Below are 21,962 nucleotides of genomic sequence, written 5' to 3' on the forward strand. Positions count from 1 at the left end.
TTTAATAGAAAACCGTTAACATAATTTGGAATTATTGGAATTTATATTATGAATTTCACTCTTTTAGATTTTGAGAGAAGCTTCTTGAGGTTCTGCCAGTTTTCGTAAAGTATTGAATGTGTTTAGACGAATTAAATAAATCAGGAAACTAGATGTGGTAAAATAAACCCTGCATATGAGTTGACACTCGTGCTTTTTTGAAAGTGCAACAATTCTGATTAAAGGTAAAAAATAAATAAATCAAATGAGAATAATCCTGATTAATAATCAGGGTTATAATTTTTGAGCAAAATGATTGTGATTATTACCTTAACCATTATCATGCATCCCTGCCTGTGTTCTGCATACAATACAATGTATTTAAAATACCAGCATGTAGTGAGACCAGAGGGAGGCTGATGTATTCTGTCCTTCTCTATTTATTTACTCTGAAGTTTTCTCTCTGTTCTACTTGTTAAACAGGGATTTAACATGGTTGTGGCACAGCAGCAAGAGCTTTTTTTGTTGAAAAACAACAATTAATTAATGCTATTCACTCCATAAATCTCTTAAAATGCGTAGCGCCTATTATAACAGAATGCTTTCTGTTTGCTAATGATCGTCAAACTGCGAGGTTCAGCATTTAGTAAGCATTAGCAAAACGCCTCAGTCCAACAGCCCTCCGAGAATGTTATGGCACATCCTCTTTTATAGCTTTTACAATTCCAATAGTGCTGCCTAGCCATTTTTAACTGCCTGTAGAAGGGAAGATCAGAATGACTGTAAAACATTTCTTGTCTATAAGATCATCTAAATTCAGGCCCAGACCAACAGAAACTTGAATAAAAATTTGTAAATATGTGTGCATGATCTGACATAAGGTTAGGTGCCATATGTTTGGAGGATGGTCTAAGTCAGCAAAATGGCTAATATATTTATGTCATAGTATAGTTCACCCAAAAATGAAAACCACTCTTGTGTTGTTCTGAAACTGTATGACTTTCTTTATTCTGTGGAATTCAAAATAAGAGATTTTGAAAAATGTTTTTGTCAATACATTGAAAGTCGATCACAAAAAAAAAAAGATGTTTTTCAAAATATCTCTGTAAGAAAATCAGGTTTTCATACAGGTTTTCAATATTTCATTTTTGGGTGAAATATTGCTTTGAGGAGACCTGCTGTATATGCAATAAGCCTTAGCAAAATTAGAACCAATAATTCAATAAGTGCTTAGAAATTAAAATTCACTTTCATGTGTTTTTTTGTTTTTTTTCTGAATCTCTTTAATTGTGAAACATCAATAAATGTATTGTCTTGAAAGACACTGCCCCTTAAGAGCATTGATTCTATCTAGCCATTCTCCAGCAATACACACACAGTTACTCACAACCCCCTGAGGCCAACATGCCACAGTTACAGCCCCTTCCTATTAACATCAGTGTTCAATCAATCCAATGAGACAGACCCTGTGACTCAACACGCCCTCATTCTACTCTGAGAAGATTAGGGTGAGCAAGTCAAGTCACCATTATCTTTACATAAGCCACAATCACATTACAGTTGAACTGCCTCCCGCAATCATACACCAATCGATATTATATATGACCGCCAGATGCGTTCCTGCAGTTTCAGAGCAAAGGCTCAAGGGAGTTTTCAATGGAGATAGATAAACACTGTCTACACAGAAGTAAGGAAGCACTTGAGTTTTGTGCTTCATAAGAATTATGAACAAATCCCCCTGGCCAAGAGCTGCCGCATAAACCATCTCCGTTTATCAAGTGGGACAACCGCTACAAAAAAAAAAAACACACACAGTCCATTATGGTGCCAAATGTGTCTGTTTTAATTTTAAGAATGCATATTTGTGAATATTTTATGAACACAATTGAATATTTTATATATTATAAGATTAAATAAATGTGCCGCCTCAGTGTTTCATGTGACCCAGCTTGTTTCTTTACAAAAACCTTTCATTTTTATTATTTAAAAATAATGTTAGAAGCAAGATTCACAGAGACTTTTTTTAGTATATTTTAGGGGTTACCCCGAATAGTTGAAGATTCGATTCTTTGATAGGAGGAGCCTGATTCGTATCACAGTCGAATGTTCGCGGGGTGTTATAATCGTGCCATTTTGACTATATGGGGGTGCTCAATGTCTGATTTCATATAGAACTACTGGTTTTCTCCCAATAAGTTAGTATACAGCCTATTAAGATAATGCTATAAATAAGAATCTGAAAAGAAGGAAACTTTAAATATTTTAACGTGCGTGAATAAATCCAACTACCCCTATAGAATTAAGTTTCACTTTCCATACTCCGTGACCGACAGAGGAGCATCTTGGCAGCAGGGTTTTAAGTCTTTAACAAGACTCAAATTGACACAGACAGAGTGAAAGATTGGATTTTTTTTCGATCAGGTAGGGTACAAGTGATTTTCAAAACATTTCAGCTGGTTTATATATATTGTGTATATATTATTTATCTCGTACAAGATGCATTTGGTTGAGTTACGCTGCAGTAAAGTGCTTCATTGTAGTAGCTACTACAGTGATTATCTCTTCAGCGCGCAGCGCAAGCAGTACAAACAACAATGCAGAATATTAATAACTATGACTGGGACTGTCATACATAACATTATAATGAGAACACTATTATAATAAAACGCTTTTTTTTAGAGTTTAGTTGCCATGTTTCTGCACGTTGTTGCGTGAAGAACGTGTCCACAAAAGAAGCTCATTCAGAGCCACGCAGATACGTTCATGCGTTTGGGGCATTTTGTGCAGATAGCCTATAAGTCGTAATATAACGTTATGTTGTATAAATAACAAAGCGTATTCTATATGAGTTAAATCCCATTGATTAAAAACCTGCTATCAAATGCTTCATTCTACTGGTCATATTCAGAGCGTGCAGCTCAAAACAGAAATGCAGAACATTAATAACTTCTGTCATATGCATAACGTTATACTGAGAGCACTTTTGTAAATATGTAAAATGCTGTGAATTCTTAGGGTTTCGCTTTTAATCAAATCTTAAAACATTATTTTTGTATCTGCAAGGCGTCCGTTACACATTTTCCCTGTGTGTTAACGTCAGTAATTATGACTGTCGAATATCTAACTTGACTCTTGGTAATGCATTTGGCCCCCCACCCCTGCCCCCAAACATATGATTATATGATTCGACTATCGGCAAGATTCGAAAATTACGATTCAACTATGAAAATCCTCAACTATGACACCCCTAGAATATTTTTATATTTTTCCCCTATTCCACTCTCAAATTGTGATCCAAAGCAGTATGTGTCATCACATATAATGAGACCAATTACCACCCTGCCATCTTGGTTTTGAAAGACTTTGAAAGCTGACAGAAATGCTGCATCTGGCCGAGCTGAAGTGATTAGACCGAGGTGTTTTGTGCTGACTGAGCCTCAGATGGTACTGGAGGTAATGAAGCGATTTATGGTCAGTTACAGGTTGGTGGGAGTGGAGGGGGGAGTGATCTTATGAAGTGTTGGAGAAAACACACTGGAACTCAGAGAATGACAGGGTAGCACGAGCATGTAGTTAACTGCTTTAAGTGACTTTATTTTCACATCAATCTACACTTTATACACCATGACAAAACAAAAAAGCAATTTGTGAAAACTTTGGGAATTTATTTAAAAAAAAAAAAAACATTGCATAACGCCTGTTTCACACATACTCCGTTTGTGGTGCGTATTTTTTTTCCCGCACCCATGTTAACAGATTAAAGCGTTCACACTGCACGTGGTTGCGGTCTGGCAGTGCGTTCCAGGAGCGGTACGTCTGCAGCAGTGCAGAGGTCGTTTCCGCACCGAGTCTATTTTTGCTGTGCTGCGCGCGCTGAATTAAAGTGACAGCGCTTTGTTCACGGTAAAAATGAACATGGATTGACATGGAAATGTGGTAATTTCACAAAAAAATAGATATAATTAAAGTCTACTGTGTTTTACAGGCTTTGTTTAAAACAAAGAAAAGTGCACTTTTAGATAAACAAGGCAACATATGCACTTGTTTCTTGTGGAGGTAGAAAAACAAAGTTCATTAAGACCCGCAGGACTGTTTATAATAAAGATTTAAATGTAAAAGGCACGAGAGCCAACTGTTTCTGTCAGTGGTAAGTTTTAATTTAAAATATTTGTGATAGCCTAACACAACGTAGGCTATATGCTGTGTTTAAATGTGTTTCCACTTGCTTGAGCAACTTAATATACAAATCTATAGCCAAATGCATTTAATACATTGTTTATATTAATTGAGTTTAAACGTGAATATGTCTATGAAAGATTGTGTAACTGTACTGTGATAAAAGAGGATCACTACAATGCTGAAAAAGCACTTTAAGTATACAGGTGCATCTCAATTAATTAGAATGTCGTGGAAAAGTTCATTTATTTCAATAATTCAACTCAAATTGTGAAACTTGTGTATTAAATAAATTCAATGCACACAGACTGAAGTAGTTTAATTATTTGGTTCTTTTAATTGTGATCTCAACAAATTAGAATATGGTGACATGCCAATCAGCTAATCAACTCAAAACACCTGCAAAGGTTTCCTGAGCCTTCAAAATGGTCTCTCAGTTTGGTTCACTAGGCTACAAAATCATGAGGAAGACTGCTTGACAGTTGTCCAGAAGACAATCATTTACACCCTTCACAAGGAGGGTAAGCCACGAACATTCATTGCCAAAGAAGCTGGCTGTTCACAGAGTGCTGTATCCAAGCATGTTAACAGAAAGTTGAGATGCACAACCAACCGAGAGAACCGCAGCCTTATGAGGATTGTCAAGCAAAATCGATTCAAGAATTTGGGTGAACTTCACAAGGAATGGACTGAGGCTGGGGTCAAGGCATCAAGAGCCACCACACACAGACGTGTCAAGGAATTTGGCTACAGTTGTTGTATTCCTCTTGTTAAGCCACTCCTGAACCACAGACAACATCAGAGGCGTCTTACCTGGGCTAAAGAGAAGAAGAACTGGACTGTTTCCCAGTGGTCCAAAGTCCTCTTTTCAGATGAGAGCAAGTTTTGTATTTCATTTGGAAACCAAGGTCCTAGAGTCTGGAGGAAGGGTGGAGAAGCTCATAGCCCAAGTTGCTTGAAGTCCAGTGTTAAGTTGATTTGGGGTGCAATGTTATCTTCTGGTGTTGGTTCATTGTGTTTTTTGAAAACCAAAGTCACTGCACCCGTTTACCAAGAAATTTTGGAGCACTTCATGCTTCCTTCTGCTGACCAGCTTTTTAAAGATGCTGATTTCATTTCCCAGCAGGATTTGGCACCTGCCCACACTGCCAAAAGCACCAAAAGTTGGTTAAATGACCATGGTGTTGGTGTGCTTGACTGGCCAGCAAACTCACCAGACCAAAAAATGCAGATGAGCTGAAGGCCACTGTCAAAGAAACCTGGGCTTCCATACCACCTCAGCAGTGCCACAAACTGATCACCTCCACGCCACACCGAATTGAGGCAGTAATTAAAGCAAAAGGAGCCCCTACCAAGTATTAAGTACATCTACAGTAAATTAACATACTTTCCAGAAGGCCAACAATTCACTAAAAATAATTTGGTCTTATGAAGTATTCTAATTTGTTGAGATAGTGAATTGGTGGGTTTTTGTTAAATGTGAGCCAAAATCATCACAATTAAAAGAACCAAAGACGTAAACTACTTCAGTCTGTGTGCATTGAATTTAATACATGCTGTAATTAATGAACTTTTCCACGACATTATAATTTATTGAGATGCACCTGTATGTGCTAACAACGTTTGGATTTGAAATCAAAATAATGGGTAAATGTTGTGACAGCCGCGACTGCAAACGTGTCCTGTGTGAAAGCACAATGAGTCCGTGCTGCTTCTGCACCGCATACGTAACGCACACAGACCACATATGCACTGCAAACGGAGCATGTGTGAAACAGGCATAAGTATTCATACTCTTTTCTGTGAGACATAAAATTTAGCTCACGAGCATGTCAGTTTTGCTGGATTATCTTGGAGATGTTTCTACACTTTGGTTGGTGTTAACTTATGGCAAATTCAATTGATTGAACATGACTTGGAAAGGCACATACCTGTCTAAATTAGGTCTAACAGCTGAAAAAGCATTTCAGAGCAAAAACCAAGCCATGAAGTCAAAGGAACGGTCTGCAGGATTTTGTTGAGCAAAAATCTGGGGACAACTACAAAGAATTCTGCTGCATTGAAGGTTCACAGGAGCATGTGACCTCCATAATCCTTAATGGAAGAAGCTGGGAGCAAACAGGACTCTTTTTAGAGCTGGCCAAACTGAGCAATCAAACCACTCCTTGGTTAGAGTGGTGACCTAGAATCTGATGGTCACCCTGGTTGAGCTCCATGATTATGCAGTATATGGAGACAGGAGAAACTTAGAGAAGGACAAACATCACTGCAACACTCCACCAATATGGCCTTTATGATGGCATGGCCAGACTCAATCCTCTCCTCAGTGAAGACACATGAAAACTCACTTGGAATTTGAAAAAAATAAAATAAATAACACTTAAAGGATTCTCAGACTGTAAGAAACAAGATTCTCTGGTCTGATAAACCTCAATTACAAATATAATGTCTTGGATCGCCTGGCCAAGACTATCCCAGTGTTGAAGCATGGTGGTGGCAGCATCATGCAGTGGAGGGTGTTTTTAAGCGGCAGGGACTGGGGGACTTGTCAGGGTTGAAGGAAAGATATCCTTAATGAAAAGCTGGTTCAGAGTGCTCAGAACCTCAGACTGGGCAGAAGGTTCCCCTTCCAACAGAACAATAGCCCTACACACACAGCTAGGACAATGCAAGAGTGGCTTATGGGCATATGACAGAGCCATCCAGCCTGACAGAGATTGAGAGGATCTGCAAAGAAGATTGGCAGAAAATTCCCAATGCAGATGTGCAATACTTGTTGCATCATACCGACAAAAAACTTGAGGCGGTTACAGCGAATGGGGCTTCAACTTCAGCTTCAAGTACTGAGTTATGGGTATGAATACTTATGCAATATAATTATTTCAGTTTTTCCTTTTTAATATTGTTTCTCCAATAAAAAGCTTATTAACTTTTAATACAGTTATCTCAAATCTGTTTTTGCTTTGTCTTTATGATGTATGAAGTGTAGATTGATGTGGAATAAAAGTATTTTAAAGCAGTTTAAAACAAGGCTGCAGTTTCATGATGGTGATATATAAAACAGTATAGCTCTGTCTCACCTTCTCTTTATTCTGTTGACGTTCTTCTACCCGTCTTCTCTATCCGTATCCTGTAAGACGTGTAGTGAGCATCTGACGAAACGAATGACTCATCATTCAGTAGTAATTTGGCTTTGATCTGGTCCTTGTCAAATGTATGTCTCTCTACTGTCTACTTCGCGTTATTGTGGTGGACAGTCAGTGCGCTGTTCAGCATTTTTGTGAGGAGGCCTGTGTTCAGCATGTAGGCTGGGTCTCCCAGGCTTTTCTGAAGCTCCTGTCTTAGTGGGTTTCCAAGATGCGCTTTGATCACTGGTGCCATGCTGTGCTCTAGCTTACATGGGCTAATCAATGTGCACAGTAGCCTTACTCTGCCCTCTGACCCCTTCGTACTCCAATTAGCCGTCATTCTGTGACCCCTGCTGCCTGCCTGCCAATCACCTTCAGTCCACACCTACACCGCACGTCTGCCGTCTGTTACCTTCTGCTCTCTCTGCCCCACTGCCTCATGCGCTGTCAATCAGATTGAAACTTCCCCTTTAAATTCAGCTGGTCAGACTGTCAGACCACACATTTGTTTTGTCTTGCTGCATTGTCTCGTAATGTCCATCAGGAAGTACAGACGCCCAGAAATGATCTTTAACCCATGTCAGTACAGGCTTCCTCTTATTCATGCCCACAGTGGCTGATGCACTAAATTATTAGCTCTGTTCTGACAGCTCCACTGACACTTTAGAAATTAGGGGCATTTTTTTCTTGCTGCTCAAGGACAGGTTTTTTTTTTTTTCAACAGTTGTAAGCTCTGCATGAAAGGGAATGTACTTTTTAAATGAAATGAAAGCACATGTTTTAATCCTGTTAAATCTTTCTGTTCATTAGGATGGGAACTTCACCAAAACCCTGTATGTAAAGGCACCGGAGAATGCGAAGAAAGTGGGTCAGTCTGCATTCGTAGACTTTGGTGAGTAGTAGCATATCGCTGTGTTCAGCCCATTTGTGTTGTGTTTAGAGGTGGCATTACATGCATGCACTCCAGTACAACCAAACACTGGCTGTGATTTCTGGGATAATTCATGCATAATATGCTCAATTCTTATGCAGTTCAGAATCTGAATGTAGCCCTGAGTTTCTAACGGCAATACATGCGCAACACAGAGTTTCAACACACACACATGGTGCCAAATTGAATATTAGCTCCTGTGGGATCCTATTAAATATTAACAATACAAATTTCCCCTTTCCAAAAGCATCCCACTGATAGCTGGGATGGCACCGGCAGTGAAATCTCACATAACATAAATGATTGATAAGCAAAGTGAAATGACCTGAGATTGAATGCGTTCAACTGAGCTGCGTTTCAGGAGCTTGGCCTTTATATTCAAAGCTAACTGATCTGACCAAACAAGAGCCCTTCTCTACACTCTTTAATCTGTTTCCTCTGATCTCTTTCTCTTGTCATTTTGGAAAATGTCACTTCAAGCTGTTATGGTGTTTTCACAGCAAAGAGCTTCAAAGGATTTGAGTTTTAAGCAGGATGGAGCTTTTCATTTGACTCCCAATCAGTCAGGTGGTTATGCTTTTTCAGAACTGTGTTATTACAGTTAACTGAAACTAAAACCGTAAAAAATGTACTTGATATAAAATAAATGTTAACTGAAATAAAATGAAACCTTATTTCATTTCAGTTTACCTTGATGTACTAAAATAACTTGAGATGAAAATTAATAAAAAGTGAAGACAGAAGTAATAAAATGACAAAAACACTAAATTACTAAAACTTTAATCAAAATGAAAATAGAAACTTTAAAAATAAACACGTATTCAAAATAATACAAAACTATAATAGTATTTCAATGATACTTCAATAACTTTTTTTAAGCAGCTGTTGAATTCCTGTTATCTCGTTGTCTTTTATTCTTCATTTTCTGCGATTTAAATTGGCATGAACTGCTGCATTCTTAGATGTAGTACATATTTTTTTGTGGAAAAATCAACTGACATGAATGTTTAGCACTGAAAATGTAGCTGACAGTGATGACATCATTGAAATATTTCAGTTCGATCTCACAGCAGTTCGTACATATTTTACGAAGTGGCTAATTCATATGAATTCGTACGACCTCACTCTTACAAATTCATACGATTTTACTAAATCGTACATATTTTACAAGTTGCACAATTCGTATGAATTTGTACGAATGACCTACACCTAACCCCACCTCTAAACCTACCCGTCACTGGGGTCTAGACAAATTGTACAAAATTGTACGAATTAGCCACCTCGTAAAATACGTACAAATTGGTCATGTGAGAGCGATGAATATTTTCATACTGAAATGCATTTAGCCTTCTTTCTTGCTTTTATTCATATTGAATCATTGGCCACCTTTTGAATACACCTTATTTTTAATGTAAGTACGGACATGGACTGAATGAGGCTTCCGGTATCATTCGCTTCCTGTGCAAAATCACTCTGTAATACTGCATTACATTGCAAACAGATTTTTAATCATTATTTTAAAGTATCATCATAATCATAAACACGCTGGTTTGTAACGCAAATAGTTTTACCGTTTACTGCACTTTCAGGTTCAAGTTTTTACCAATAAGTTATTTACCAATTTACCAATTCATTAGCAAAGCTGATCATACACTACCAGACTTTAAAGCTGCTTCAATCACAAAAAACTAATGCAGAAACGTGTGCCGTTTTGCTTGGAGACAATACAGACGATATGTGTTCTAAAATCAGCTTAAAATGTCAAACATGTTTGATATCCTCCGACTGGATGGAATTATTGTCTGAAACTAAAAAAATCAGTCTGACACCATCATACACTACACCGTTTTCTATGAAATCTGTCAACTCAAATCTGCAGACTGGCTCTGACTTTTGCCAACTGGAATCAACTTCTCCAGGCAGTAAATTGGGGCAAAGAATTGGTGCCACCATAGCTAATAATGCCTAAAAACTATCCGTTTTAGATTAAGAGTGAACAGCAGCTGAGATTTTCATTATGTGCATTGGCAGGTGACAAATGAATCATATATGAGATAAAACAAAGTCACTGTGTTTCACTTAAATGCAAAAGAAGGCTGTATTTCATTTACTTGTTTTCAATTTTAATTTTCTATTCTAAAGGAAACCTTGAAATATAACCTCATGTGTAGGTGAAATCTGTGTTACACTGTGTTCTGGTGTTCAAGCAATGCTGTTTGCCTGGTAAGCAGGATGTTGGGACATACATGGCCTTTGTAAGCTGCCCTATGATTATGACATCTTAAACCTTTGAGGTGCATCGTCTGTGACCTTTACTGCTTCACAGAAATTATGTCACAGTGATGGTCTGGAATGCAAAGCGAGAGGTTGGGTGAGTTGAAAGATGTATATATAGAGAGAATGAGCTGTAGATTGTGATTTAGGATGATAAATGATGTTGTGGATGGAAAGACACGTGCATGCTAGAGCAGCCCTTTTCTACATGTGTGTGTCTGTTGCCGTGCCCGAGTCAATAATGGTGGCTCACACAGAAAAAAGGCTTTATTGGATTAGTGTCAGGCGCTTGTTCTGGAGACAGGAGTGTGTAGATCTTTGCCGAACCCTAATGCTCAACATCTGTCTCCGCTTTGTCCTTTTCCATCTTCCTTTCCTGTTTTTTGGTTCCCTCCAAAGCTTTTAACTTCCTTTACCACATGCGCGTTTTACCACCGTCTAGAACTTGCACGCAGGCATCAAACTGTCGGCACCAATTAGCTGCAGTAGTGTGTGAGTGTAGGAGCCTGTAGAGTCATTATGAGATGATTTGGTGTGAGGAACAGGCTACAGCTCCATGATGGTGATCGTCTTTGACAGGATAGAGCGTGGCAGCGGATGGGCGCTGGGGGTGAAGACAAATACACACCATTTCCAGCAGCATTCTCACCCCCTCACACAAACACACGCAATACAGGTGAATCATAGCAACGCTGCTCCCATTAAGTGGGTGGTAATGGGAAGCGAATGGCTTCCTCTGAAGCCAAGGACACATCCTGACATTGTACGTTCGGTTGGCTTGAGTGGGCACTGAAAGCACAGGTCCCGCTATGTGTCGCTTTCTATAAACAGCAGAAGGCTTGGCCCTCGGGCACGTGGGTTTGGTTTAAATGGTCTAATTGTACTGATCATCAAAGCAGCAGCCTTGATTTATGCTTTTGTTCTCTCTTTTTCACTGCTAATATTTGAATCGGCACTTAATTAGAAAAAATAAATTGGGTTTGCGGCACCTGTGAGCAGAGATGCATGTTAAATTTGACCTACGGTGAGAGAAATCGTGAATGCGAGGCGCTTCAAAGCTTCATTTCAAATGAACGGAATGAAAGGAGTGTGGTATGCGGTGAGAGCTATATGTTGTTCCCGAGAAGTGAGAGGAGGTGGGAGGAAGGTGGGAAGAGAGTCAGAGAATATGTGCGAGGGAGGGAGAAAAGGGAGGGTCCGCTTGTTTGATTTGAAATGGGTGTTATTCTGATCACACTCCTGGCTGTCAGTTATGGCACGGCTCTCTTCTCTGTCCCGCACCTAAGTGGCAGATCAAAGATACACCCCAGTGACCTTCTTCTCTCAGCTCCTCTCCTCTAGATCTCTCTCTCTCTGTTAGTATTCTCCAGCCATCCTTCTCAGCTCCAAACACTCCAGCAACGGCAGTCACTGCAAGAGGCTCACTGTCTGGTTTAAATCGGCCGTAAAATAATCCCCTCGAAAAACGAAGGTAAATGCAACCCTGTTTAGTAACAAGCAGGTCTGGCTAATGATCTCTCCCACCTCACTGATCTCAGGGCAGATATTTCATTGTGTTACTAGTCAAGTCTGCCAAGCAGTGGTTACTGTAGCTCTAGAGTCTGAAGTCCAGCTTCATCTGAATGTGGACCAGCTTCCTGCTTCTGTCTGATGTGCATTTTAGACATGCAGATTAGGAATTTCAGACTTCAAAAGTGTTCTGTTTGTCTAGTTTTACTTGGAATATATGATTGAAGTTGTTTTCTTTTCTGCAATTTCACTGACACAAGGTAATACACTATTGTTAGAAAAATTGGTGATCTGATTCCGCAGCATTTTAAAGACCACTTTGAAATCACAACATTTAATTAGATTTTATTTGCAGCACTATTTTTGTCTTTGTGATGTTAAACTACCATTAAAAATTTTGGGGTATTGTTTTTTTTTTTTTTTTTTTTAGAGTTAGTACTGTTTCTATTAATCAAAGGATCTTGAAAAAAATCCCAAAAAAATAATCCACTGAATTGTTTTATGAGCACCAAGGCAACTGAAATAGACTGCGGCATTGACCAACTGAAAACTGGTCTAAAGGCAATGGTTCAATTTATTTATTTATTTATTTATTTACATTTTTTGGTTATTTAAAGAGTGCATTAGTAATATGCGCCCATAGTTGGGGCCACCACACGTGTACACTTTGCTTATTACACATACAGGTAAACGCAGCAGCACACAAACATTTTAAATATAAATTAAAATGTAAAAGATTATTATTGTGTACATAAATATAAGAATGCCTACATGTCATAATGGATAGCTTTGGAATCTGGCTTACACACTTTAACCTCGGGCACAAACAGATCCGTTTCCTTGCTGGAGAAGCATTCGGTTTTTCTGCTTGCAAATTCTGCCATGTAATTAGCGAATCTGCCATGGTGCGAGTCCAACTGGCTTTTAAAGGGAATGGGAGATGGGACTCTGATTGGTTTATTGCAGCAAAACACATTGGTTTATTAAGCCCAAAACACACCCATTACTCATTAAGAGAAGAGGGACAACCCTTTAAGACCATGCTCGTTTTTCCTGTTGTTAAACTAGCAACAGTGGAAGTGCACCTGCACCATGCGCTTTAGACCATGCGCTTAAATCGTTAAAATAGGGCCCTAGTTTATGGAGTAATGGCTGCAGAAAATGTAGCTTTGCCATCTCAGGAATAAATTGTTTCAAAATATATTAAATAGAATTTTTTTTTTTTTAATTGTAATATTTCACAATATTATTGATTTTGGTATATTGCTGGTCAAATAAATGCAGCCTTCTTTCAAAAACATGCTGACCCCAAAGTTTTGAATGATAGTGTAAAATGGGGGGAAAATTTGGTGCTGTTAAAGGAATTTTTGGAGTATAATATGTGAGTTATTTTTCCTAACAATTTGACTTGAGCAAGTTAATACATTATTTGGGGGGCTGTAGTGCAGTGGCAGATAAGCACAGGTTAAATACAGGTTCAAGTCTGGACTGTGACATTTTCAGATACCTGTCTGCCTTGTTCCAGGTTTGAAAATGTATTTATTTAATTTTTATTTTTTTTAGTTATTTTTATTTTGAACCAAAACCTTGCATACAGTACAGTATTACATTTTAACATGTACTAACATTATACCTTTATATTCCAGCTACACTGACAGTAGTTCAGTCTCATATATATCAAACTTGTTATGCAGAAAATGAAAACATCCAAGGACACCTAGTAAGACCACAGAAAAGCAGAAAAAAGTTGAATAAAAAAAAATTAGGTGGATAGAGAAGGGGGATGACCATGCTTGTAACAGTATAGCTCATTATTGAAATATTAAAGGCATGGCAGGTTCCCACGAAAAATGTGTTTTTTAAATTTAGTGATTAATAGCGACATAAATTTTTAGCTTGTTTAAAGTTGTAAACAACAATTAAAATGTTAATTAAATGCTCAATTAAAAAAAAAAAAATCTGTACATGAAAGGTTTATGGGATGAGCGATGCACTAAAATCCAGTTCAGAATCCAGATGAGGCTTGATCAGAACTGCAAGAGTCACACCCTCCAACACATGTGCAGTGCAAAAGTATTATAATTCATGAATGTGCACTGTCAGAATGTAGTCAGTCTTGACATGGATGTGTCATTATGAATGCACAACATATGTTAGACAAAATTCTCCATCTGCTCTATCAGGATGGTAATTGCTCTTTTCTTTTTTTACATGTGACAGCCAAATGCATTATTCATTAGCTGAATGATATTCAATACTAGGGCACTGTCAGGAAGGTAGCGAATGGCAGAGATGTCCTTTTACCATTTTTTTTTTTTTTTCTTGCTTGAAGTTACTGTCACATGTAATGTGATGTGGCATTTAACGCCCAGTCATCATGACATAAGCAAGGTGTGTGTGTGTGTGTGTGTGTGTGTGTCATGGAGGGCTTTTGCTGTTTTTCTACAGCCACTAGACGTGTGCTTGTGTACTGTATAGCAGGAAGCTGAAGTCATTAGTGGCAATAAGCAACTGACTTGTACTCCTACTTTACACTTACACATGCTTTGATTGTCAAACAGACACACACACTGTCACATTCAGTCTCTCCTTCTGCTGATGTACTGAGAAAGAACTCTCTTAAAATACAGAAAACAAAAGCAGCATAGAGTCTTTATCTCAAGAATGGAAGGCAGCTCCACTCTGATTGCTGGTGATAAGGGGATACTGTATTTATGAGGTTTTGCTTATATTGTATAGAACAGTGGTTCTCAAAGTGTGTGGCGCGCCCGCCAGGGGGGGCACGGGCCATCAGCAGAAAAAGAAAATAAATAAAACAGTAAACAGCCAAAGGACATAACTTAGAATGGGAGATGGATCGGTTTGTGAAAGGGAAGAGAAAAGCCATAGACGAAGATGGCATCTGTTCATTCAAAAGCTAAATGCAGAAAATGTGACGGGTCATATGCATTCTTGCTCTCGGCTTCACTCACCGGACGCACCTCGCGCCGCAACAGCTCTACACTGGACGGGACAACGCGACCATTGCAAGTCATTTTAACTTTGTGTCAGTACGTCATAAATACAACAAGGGATCAGTTTAATGTCAGGGATTTGTCATGTCGTGTCGCACCGCGCCTTGCTGTATCCAGTGTGTAGAAAGCATCACTTATTATAATGGGTTCTGTTCGTCTCTCTTTTCTTGCAATATATATCTATTCAAGAATACTTTGTATTCTAACCACTGTCACATTCAGCTTATTCACTGGGTTTTGTAAAGCAAAATTCTCTGCACAAATTTCTTTGTGCATCTTTCTTGCAGAGTAGCCTATATATTGGACTCTATACATTTAAAATATATATTACGGCTGTCACAATATCAGATTTTCTCTCTTTTATTATCATGGCCAAGAGAATTCACAGTCCCACTTTATATTAGGTGGCCTTAACTTTGATGTACTTACATTTAAATTAATCATTTGCAAAGCACTTATACATGTTTTTACATTGTACTAACAGTATATAAAATAAAAATACCTACATGTAATATTTAATATTTAAAAAATACCTACACCAACTAAGACGTTAATGTATCATTTCCCATTTCAGGGCTTGTAAACTAAGTACAATTTGCTCCTCCTACCATGGTGAAATTTGCAGGATGATGGAGGTAAAAATGGGTGAACAAGTTGGTTGGTGTTATTGCTGCCTTTTGTGCTTACTGCTGATTGTCACTTCCTGCAGACTGGGGTGTCTAACAGAACCCAAAAAAAACCTCTTACACTGGCGAACTAACTTTTTTTTCGCGTGTGGGTAGAATGTCTCGCTTTTGTCTGTCATCTGCTCCGAAATGATTTTGTGTGGCAGTATTAGCTACACACTGCGGCATTGTTTTTTTTTTTGTTTTTTTCAGTTTTTTGACAGGTGGCAACCATTGTTATACAGCCGTCTACTATGTTAGACTGTCATCCAAAGTTGTTGGTGCTGGCTTATTTATGATATTATCATATGTGTAGTATTAACATGATATCAATATTTCATTCCTTAAACCAGTCAATACCGGCATATTGCGGCATATATATATATGTGTATATATGTGTGTATATATATATATATATATATATATATATATATATATATATATATATATATATATATATATATATATATATATATATATATATATATATATATATATATATATATATATATATATATATATATATATATATATATGTGTAGCTGCCTTTATATTTCATCAAACCCATGACCTTGACATTGCAAGTATAATGCTTTACAGTTTGCACTACGGGAATCCGAAAGTGGAAAGTCCCCACCATGATAGAAATATAAACTCGTGTGTGTGTTTGCGTGTAATTCTCTGTTTCTCTGCAGGCTGCCGGTCTGATCTACGTGGCTATTTGGTGTGTGGTAGATGCTATGAATGTCAATGCGTATCTCCACTGCTCTTCCTCCAGTTCTTCTCTTTCCACTATTCAGTCTTTATTTTGAGTTGCTTTTTCTTTTCTTGATTTTATTTTATTCATTTCCTAATTTGTTAATATTTCATATTAATAGTAGATACTTTGTGTCAAGCATGAAAGTGATAAACATGAAGGAATAAAGACTCGGGCACAGGATTCTGACACCAGGACAAACGGCTACGCACCAGGCTGCTACACACTTCATTACACATGCTCAAGATCACATGATGTTATCTCCATATGCTGAAGTCTGGAGCATTACGAACTAAATGAAAAGATGCATTAGTATATCATAGACCTCATTTTACCTCCTCCCTCACTCACTCACTCTCCCTCTTTCTGTTTTTTCTCAGATGGTGACGGCTCCCAGGACCACCTGTTGCCGGTCTGCATGGATTCTGACTGTGAAAGAAGTGCAATTTACCTGGCCAAGCCTGGAGAGACAGAGGTACGCAAGCCCTCCGTTATTACTGTCACACTCTTCCATCCCACCCTTTCATCTGTTTGCATCTGCAGAGTCAGTGAGCTCTCAGAGCTGCTGTGAGGACAGTGACAGGACTGTTTTAAACATTGTGTCACTGTCACTTCTAATAGTAATGGATAGATTTGAGCGATGGATCATTGGTAGGGCTGGGTGTTCGTACAGATTTCCTGATTTAATTTGACTCACAAGCTCTCAGTTTGATTCAAGTTAATTGGATTCAGATTCATTTGGTACACAATTGATCAAAACTTAGGGGTCAGAAGAAAAAAAATGTATTAATAGTTTAACTTAGCAAGGATGCAACAAAGACACTGAAGACTAGAGTAATTGCTGCTGAAAATTCAGCTTTGTCATCATAGGAACCCACGAGGAGCATTCAGGAAATCATCTTGTATTCTGAGCATATATTTTCCGCCGAATATTCAAATAAGATTCAAATGATGATAACAGATTACAATAAAAGCCTATAATAATAGTGGCATATAGTTATTTAGAGCTCATTGTGTGAAGGTCTGCTGTGGTCTGGCAGCTTATGCTTTTAACTGAATGTCAGCCTCACAGTGGAAGGCAGCGGTTATCTCTCTGTCCTCACACACACACACACACACACTGTCAGCCTGTCACAGGCCCTGGGACCAGAGAGAAAGGGAACAACGATGGACGGAGACTAGGAGAGGGCAAGAATGTAAAGGGCGGGGAACACGTGTCAGCTTTTGTCTGCCTGCCACAGGCGCTAGTCTTCACCATCAGATACACTGAAAGGAAAGAAAAGTTTGACTCTTCCATTATTTTCCCATCTGTCCATCACATTCTCTCTGTCCATTATTGGTCTTTCTTTCTTTTCTTCTTGGTTCTCTCCCCTTCCATTCTTTTTAGAGTTCAGAAAACAACAAGCTACACTGGTTTGAAAGAGTTTATTCAATGCTGCCAAATAATGTACGAGACTGATACAGACATAGCAGCACACATGGTGTATTGAAAAGAGAAGATACAAGAAAACAAACACTTGACAAAAGATGGAGAATAACAAAAGACACGCTTGTGTTATAGTCAAAGAACGCAGTATATGATTTAATTGGCCCGGGGATTTCTCTGTTTTTAAGCATGTTTGTGTGGACGGGGGTGTGTGTGTCTGCTAATCACACAATACGCTCCCTCACACACACAGTCTGCTAAATAAACTCATTCTCTCTGTTTTCCTTTCCAGCTCATCTGCTTAATATTGACAGTGTAAACACATGTAACATCACACTCATTAGAGTGATTAGGGACAGCGATTGTCATTACCCTCACACACGCATGCACACACAATTTTGGCTGGCTGTATAAATGGCCACTTCCAAGTCACTTCTATTGTAATTAAAGTTGGTGTGTGTACATTTTTTAAATTTAAAATGAAATTATTTTCTTTATTTAATGACGGGTTCACTATCAAAACTGGCCATTCTTATGTTTATGGAATATTGCAGAGTGTATTACACTCTTAAAAATAAAGGTTCCAAAAGGGGGGTTTCACGGCGATTCCATAGAAGAACCAGTTTTGGTTCCCCAAAGAACCTTTCAGTGAACAGTTCTTAAAGGTCCCATGGCATGAAAATTTCATTTTATGAGGTTTTTTAACATTAATATGAGTTCCCCTAGCCTGCCTATGGTCCCCCAGTGGCTAGAAATGGTGATAGGTGTAAACCGAGCCCTGGGTATCCTGCTTCACCTTTGAGAAAATGAAAGCTCAGATGGCCCAATCTGGAATCTTCCCTTTATGTCATCATACGGGGAAAGGTTACCTCCCCTTTCTCTGCTTTGCCCGCCCATGAGAAAATGAGCTACTACCGTGCGAGGCGAGCGCAATATTTTTTTTTTCCCTCAAGAGACATCATGGCTTGCACACGAGTGAATCATGGCAGTTGGTCAGTGTTTGGATGTACAAATGAACACTGAAGTATTTTTTAGTTCCTTCATCAGAGCCTATGGCTAGCGTTAGCTACATGATAATAACTGTAACAGCATACATAAACAAACCAACTAAAGTACCATATCCAGACACAATATTTTAAACTAACCATTCGGAGATGTCCTCCAGTAGCCGCTGAGTTGCAACTTCTTCATCCGGTGCTTCTCCATCCGGATCAGATTCTGGGTCAAACTGAAAAGTTTGAACGACTGCGTGTCTACGAGCCATTGCGATACATCCACTGTCAACATTAGCGCATGGTAGTGAATGGTAGCGCAAGCTGGTTAAGGCCACACACCCACCCTCCACCTTGCCCTGCCTCTCTCCTCCTCATTAGCATTTAAAGCTACAGACACAGGAATGGCACATCCTACGGAAAGCTCATTGTGGGACTGGCTCGTAGTGGCTGAAATTCTGCACCAAGGTACAGTACTAGGGACTAGGGATGCGCTGTATACCGGTACTGGAAAATTCCCGGTATATATTATGTTTCAAACGGTATGATATCATAATTTTGCTCAATTCGGTATTTCATACGCTGCTGTTGCGAAGTGCACCTGTAGGTGGCAGTGCTTCCCAAATTGCTCCGCAACCAGTAAACGTGACAACAGAACAACGCGATCAAACAGATGAAACTCTCCCTGTGGCCCAATGTGTATACTATCCACCCTATCTGCCCTAAATAGTATTGAAAATTACTACTATCACATAGAATTTAGGATGGATAGTATGCACATTGGGACGCAGGCTCTATAAATGCACCCATAATTAATAAATAAAGAGAACAGTAGAAGTGAAATATGGCATTACTTTGCATTCAAAACAGATGACAAAGGTGAACGAACTGACCTTACTGCACCTGTTTGCAAGTGTTGCTATAATTCATGTGTTGCCAAAGGAGGCAACATATCGAATTTTTTAAGCATTTGTCGCTTGCTCATCCTGATCTTTTCAGAGAATTAAGAGATCGACAGGTGAGTGCATCATTCATTTATTCAGATTTAATTTTAACTTTTATTTACAACTGATCAATGCACATACAGATGTGATACAGTAAGTGCTAATGTGCGTGTGTGACGCGCTAGAACCAGTGAAGTTTTGGTCACGTAATATATGCACTTGCATTTCATATGATCGAATATTACTTGAATTTGAATTAAGCAAGAGTTTTGCTATATTAATTTTAGTATCAATAATATGAAGGGAATGTTCCTGCCGCGCTGCCGACCTCTAATATGAAGCAGCCGAGAGAGCGAGTGAGATTTATATTTAATGCTTTTTCTTTGGCTATCTGAGGCTGAAATCTGAAAACAATCTGAGAGAGAGATAAATAATAACGTGATTTTGAATATTACTTTGACTGTTAGAATAACACAACATTTGTTGCATTAATTGCGTTACTTCAGTTGTTTTGTTTTTTTCCTTCAAACTCAGTCAAAATGTAACCTATATTCCCGGTAGGTTTGATACATTTTGAGACATTTTTTTGCACTATGCGTTTGAACTGAAAAGATAAGAAGATTTGAATATATTTTCATTTTATTACTTCAGTTATATATATTTTTTTCTCCAACATCAACATGTAGCCTATGTTCCCTGTAGGTTTTTTGTTACGGTTTGATACAAAGGTATTAAGATATGAATCTGTTTTTATTATTATTATTTTAATAAAATTGTTTTCAATTCACTTATCTTTTGAGGCTGGATATTTGTCACCTATGGTATCGATTTAGTATCGATACCGAGGTATTACATTCTGGTATCGTACCGACGCCAAAATTATGCTATCGAGCCATCCCTACTAGGGACCACTTAGGCCTATATAAAAGCATCCAAAAAGCAGCATGTCATGGGACCTTTAAAAGAACCATTTTTTCTTAGTGTGAAGAACATTTTATTAGTTTAAATACCCTTTTTCCACTGTAAATAAGCTTTTGTGGGATGAAGAGGTTGCATGGATGATAAAGGTTCTTTGTGGAACAATTAATGCCAATAAAGAACCTTTATTTTTTTTTAAAGAGTGTATATGATCTTCTCATTCAGGAAGCCAGTAATGTGCATCACAATAGGTGAAGAAAAGACGATCACTATTTCTATTTCATGCTGACTTTAAACTTTTTTTCTCCACCCCTCTTTGCTTACTGTTTCTGACTCAAACAAGTTTTGCAGAACGTATTATAGGAATAAAATCAGTATAGAGATTTCAGATTTTCACTAAGTTATTTTCATAAAATAGTAAAAGTTGGAATATCATTATTATAGTACGTGGGTTGAAGTGAATTGTTATTTTTATTTGCCTATTTTTGTTGTCTGTTACTTTAAATGCTCAAGCTCTTCAAAGTCTAGTGGATTCTGATTGGCTGTCAATGTTTTAATCATTCATCAGCTGGAAAAACAGTGATATTATTCCTCTTTATCATTATAGTTACACAGAATCTGTGGTATAGACTTCAGAACTCTCATAGAATTAAAATGTTTATTAAAACTTTATGGTTACAGTTATCGTCCTTGGTGTTTAGCCTAATATTTACCTTAAAATATTGTTTGCTTCGTTAGTTTTTGAAATTTTGCAATTTTTTTTTTGTCCATTTTACCTGTAAAAGGTAAACCTTTTAGGTTTAGCTTCTAGCTCTATAAGCAGTTTTTCAGTAATTTTTATCCTCCAAAAGTGAAGCTATTTCAGAAACACCCCAATTGTGTTTTGTAACAAATCACTTTGACTGCCAGACATCTATTTCCCGATGTTTGCATTTCGTTTACACCTGTACGCTTTTCACCCTTCCCAAGATTTAAACGATTACCTGAATTGTAGTCATGATTTCCGGGCTCTGAAGTAATGAGAGAGGAAGGGCTTTAGGATCACCACCGAATTAAACTATCCCTTAAGCTGCAATGCAGCAAAGCGGCATCCATAAAACATGGCGCGAGAAAGAAAGAGAGATGGGGAGGAAATGATGGAGGGCGAAGCAATAGATTGTCTGAGGTGGTGGAAGTGATGGTCTGTGTACGTGTGTATTGAATTTCAACAGAGTCGTGAGGAAGTGAACGGGAGAGAGGGAGGGAGGGA

General features: G+C 38.3%; 1 protein-coding gene across 2 annotated transcripts in view; it reads left to right on the forward strand.

Annotated features, from left to right (window-relative positions):
* itfg1 (integrin alpha FG-GAP repeat containing 1) overlaps positions 1–21,962 on the forward strand; it is a 133,439-nt gene that overhangs the window by 36,574 nt on the left and 74,903 nt on the right. For both annotated transcript variants that reach the window (XM_058782470.1, XM_058782471.1), the window contains exons 8-9: positions 8,094–8,175; positions 16,814–16,908. In XM_058782470.1, coding sequence (XP_058638453.1) covers positions 8,094–8,175; positions 16,814–16,908 — 177 coding nt within the window. The remainder of the gene's footprint in view (positions 1–8,093; positions 8,176–16,813; positions 16,909–21,962) is intronic.

The sequence above is a fragment of the Onychostoma macrolepis genome, chromosome 07, assembly GCF_012432095.1.
Source record: "Onychostoma macrolepis isolate SWU-2019 chromosome 07, ASM1243209v1, whole genome shotgun sequence".
Classification (NCBI taxonomy): domain Eukaryota; kingdom Metazoa; phylum Chordata; class Actinopteri; order Cypriniformes; family Cyprinidae; genus Onychostoma; species Onychostoma macrolepis.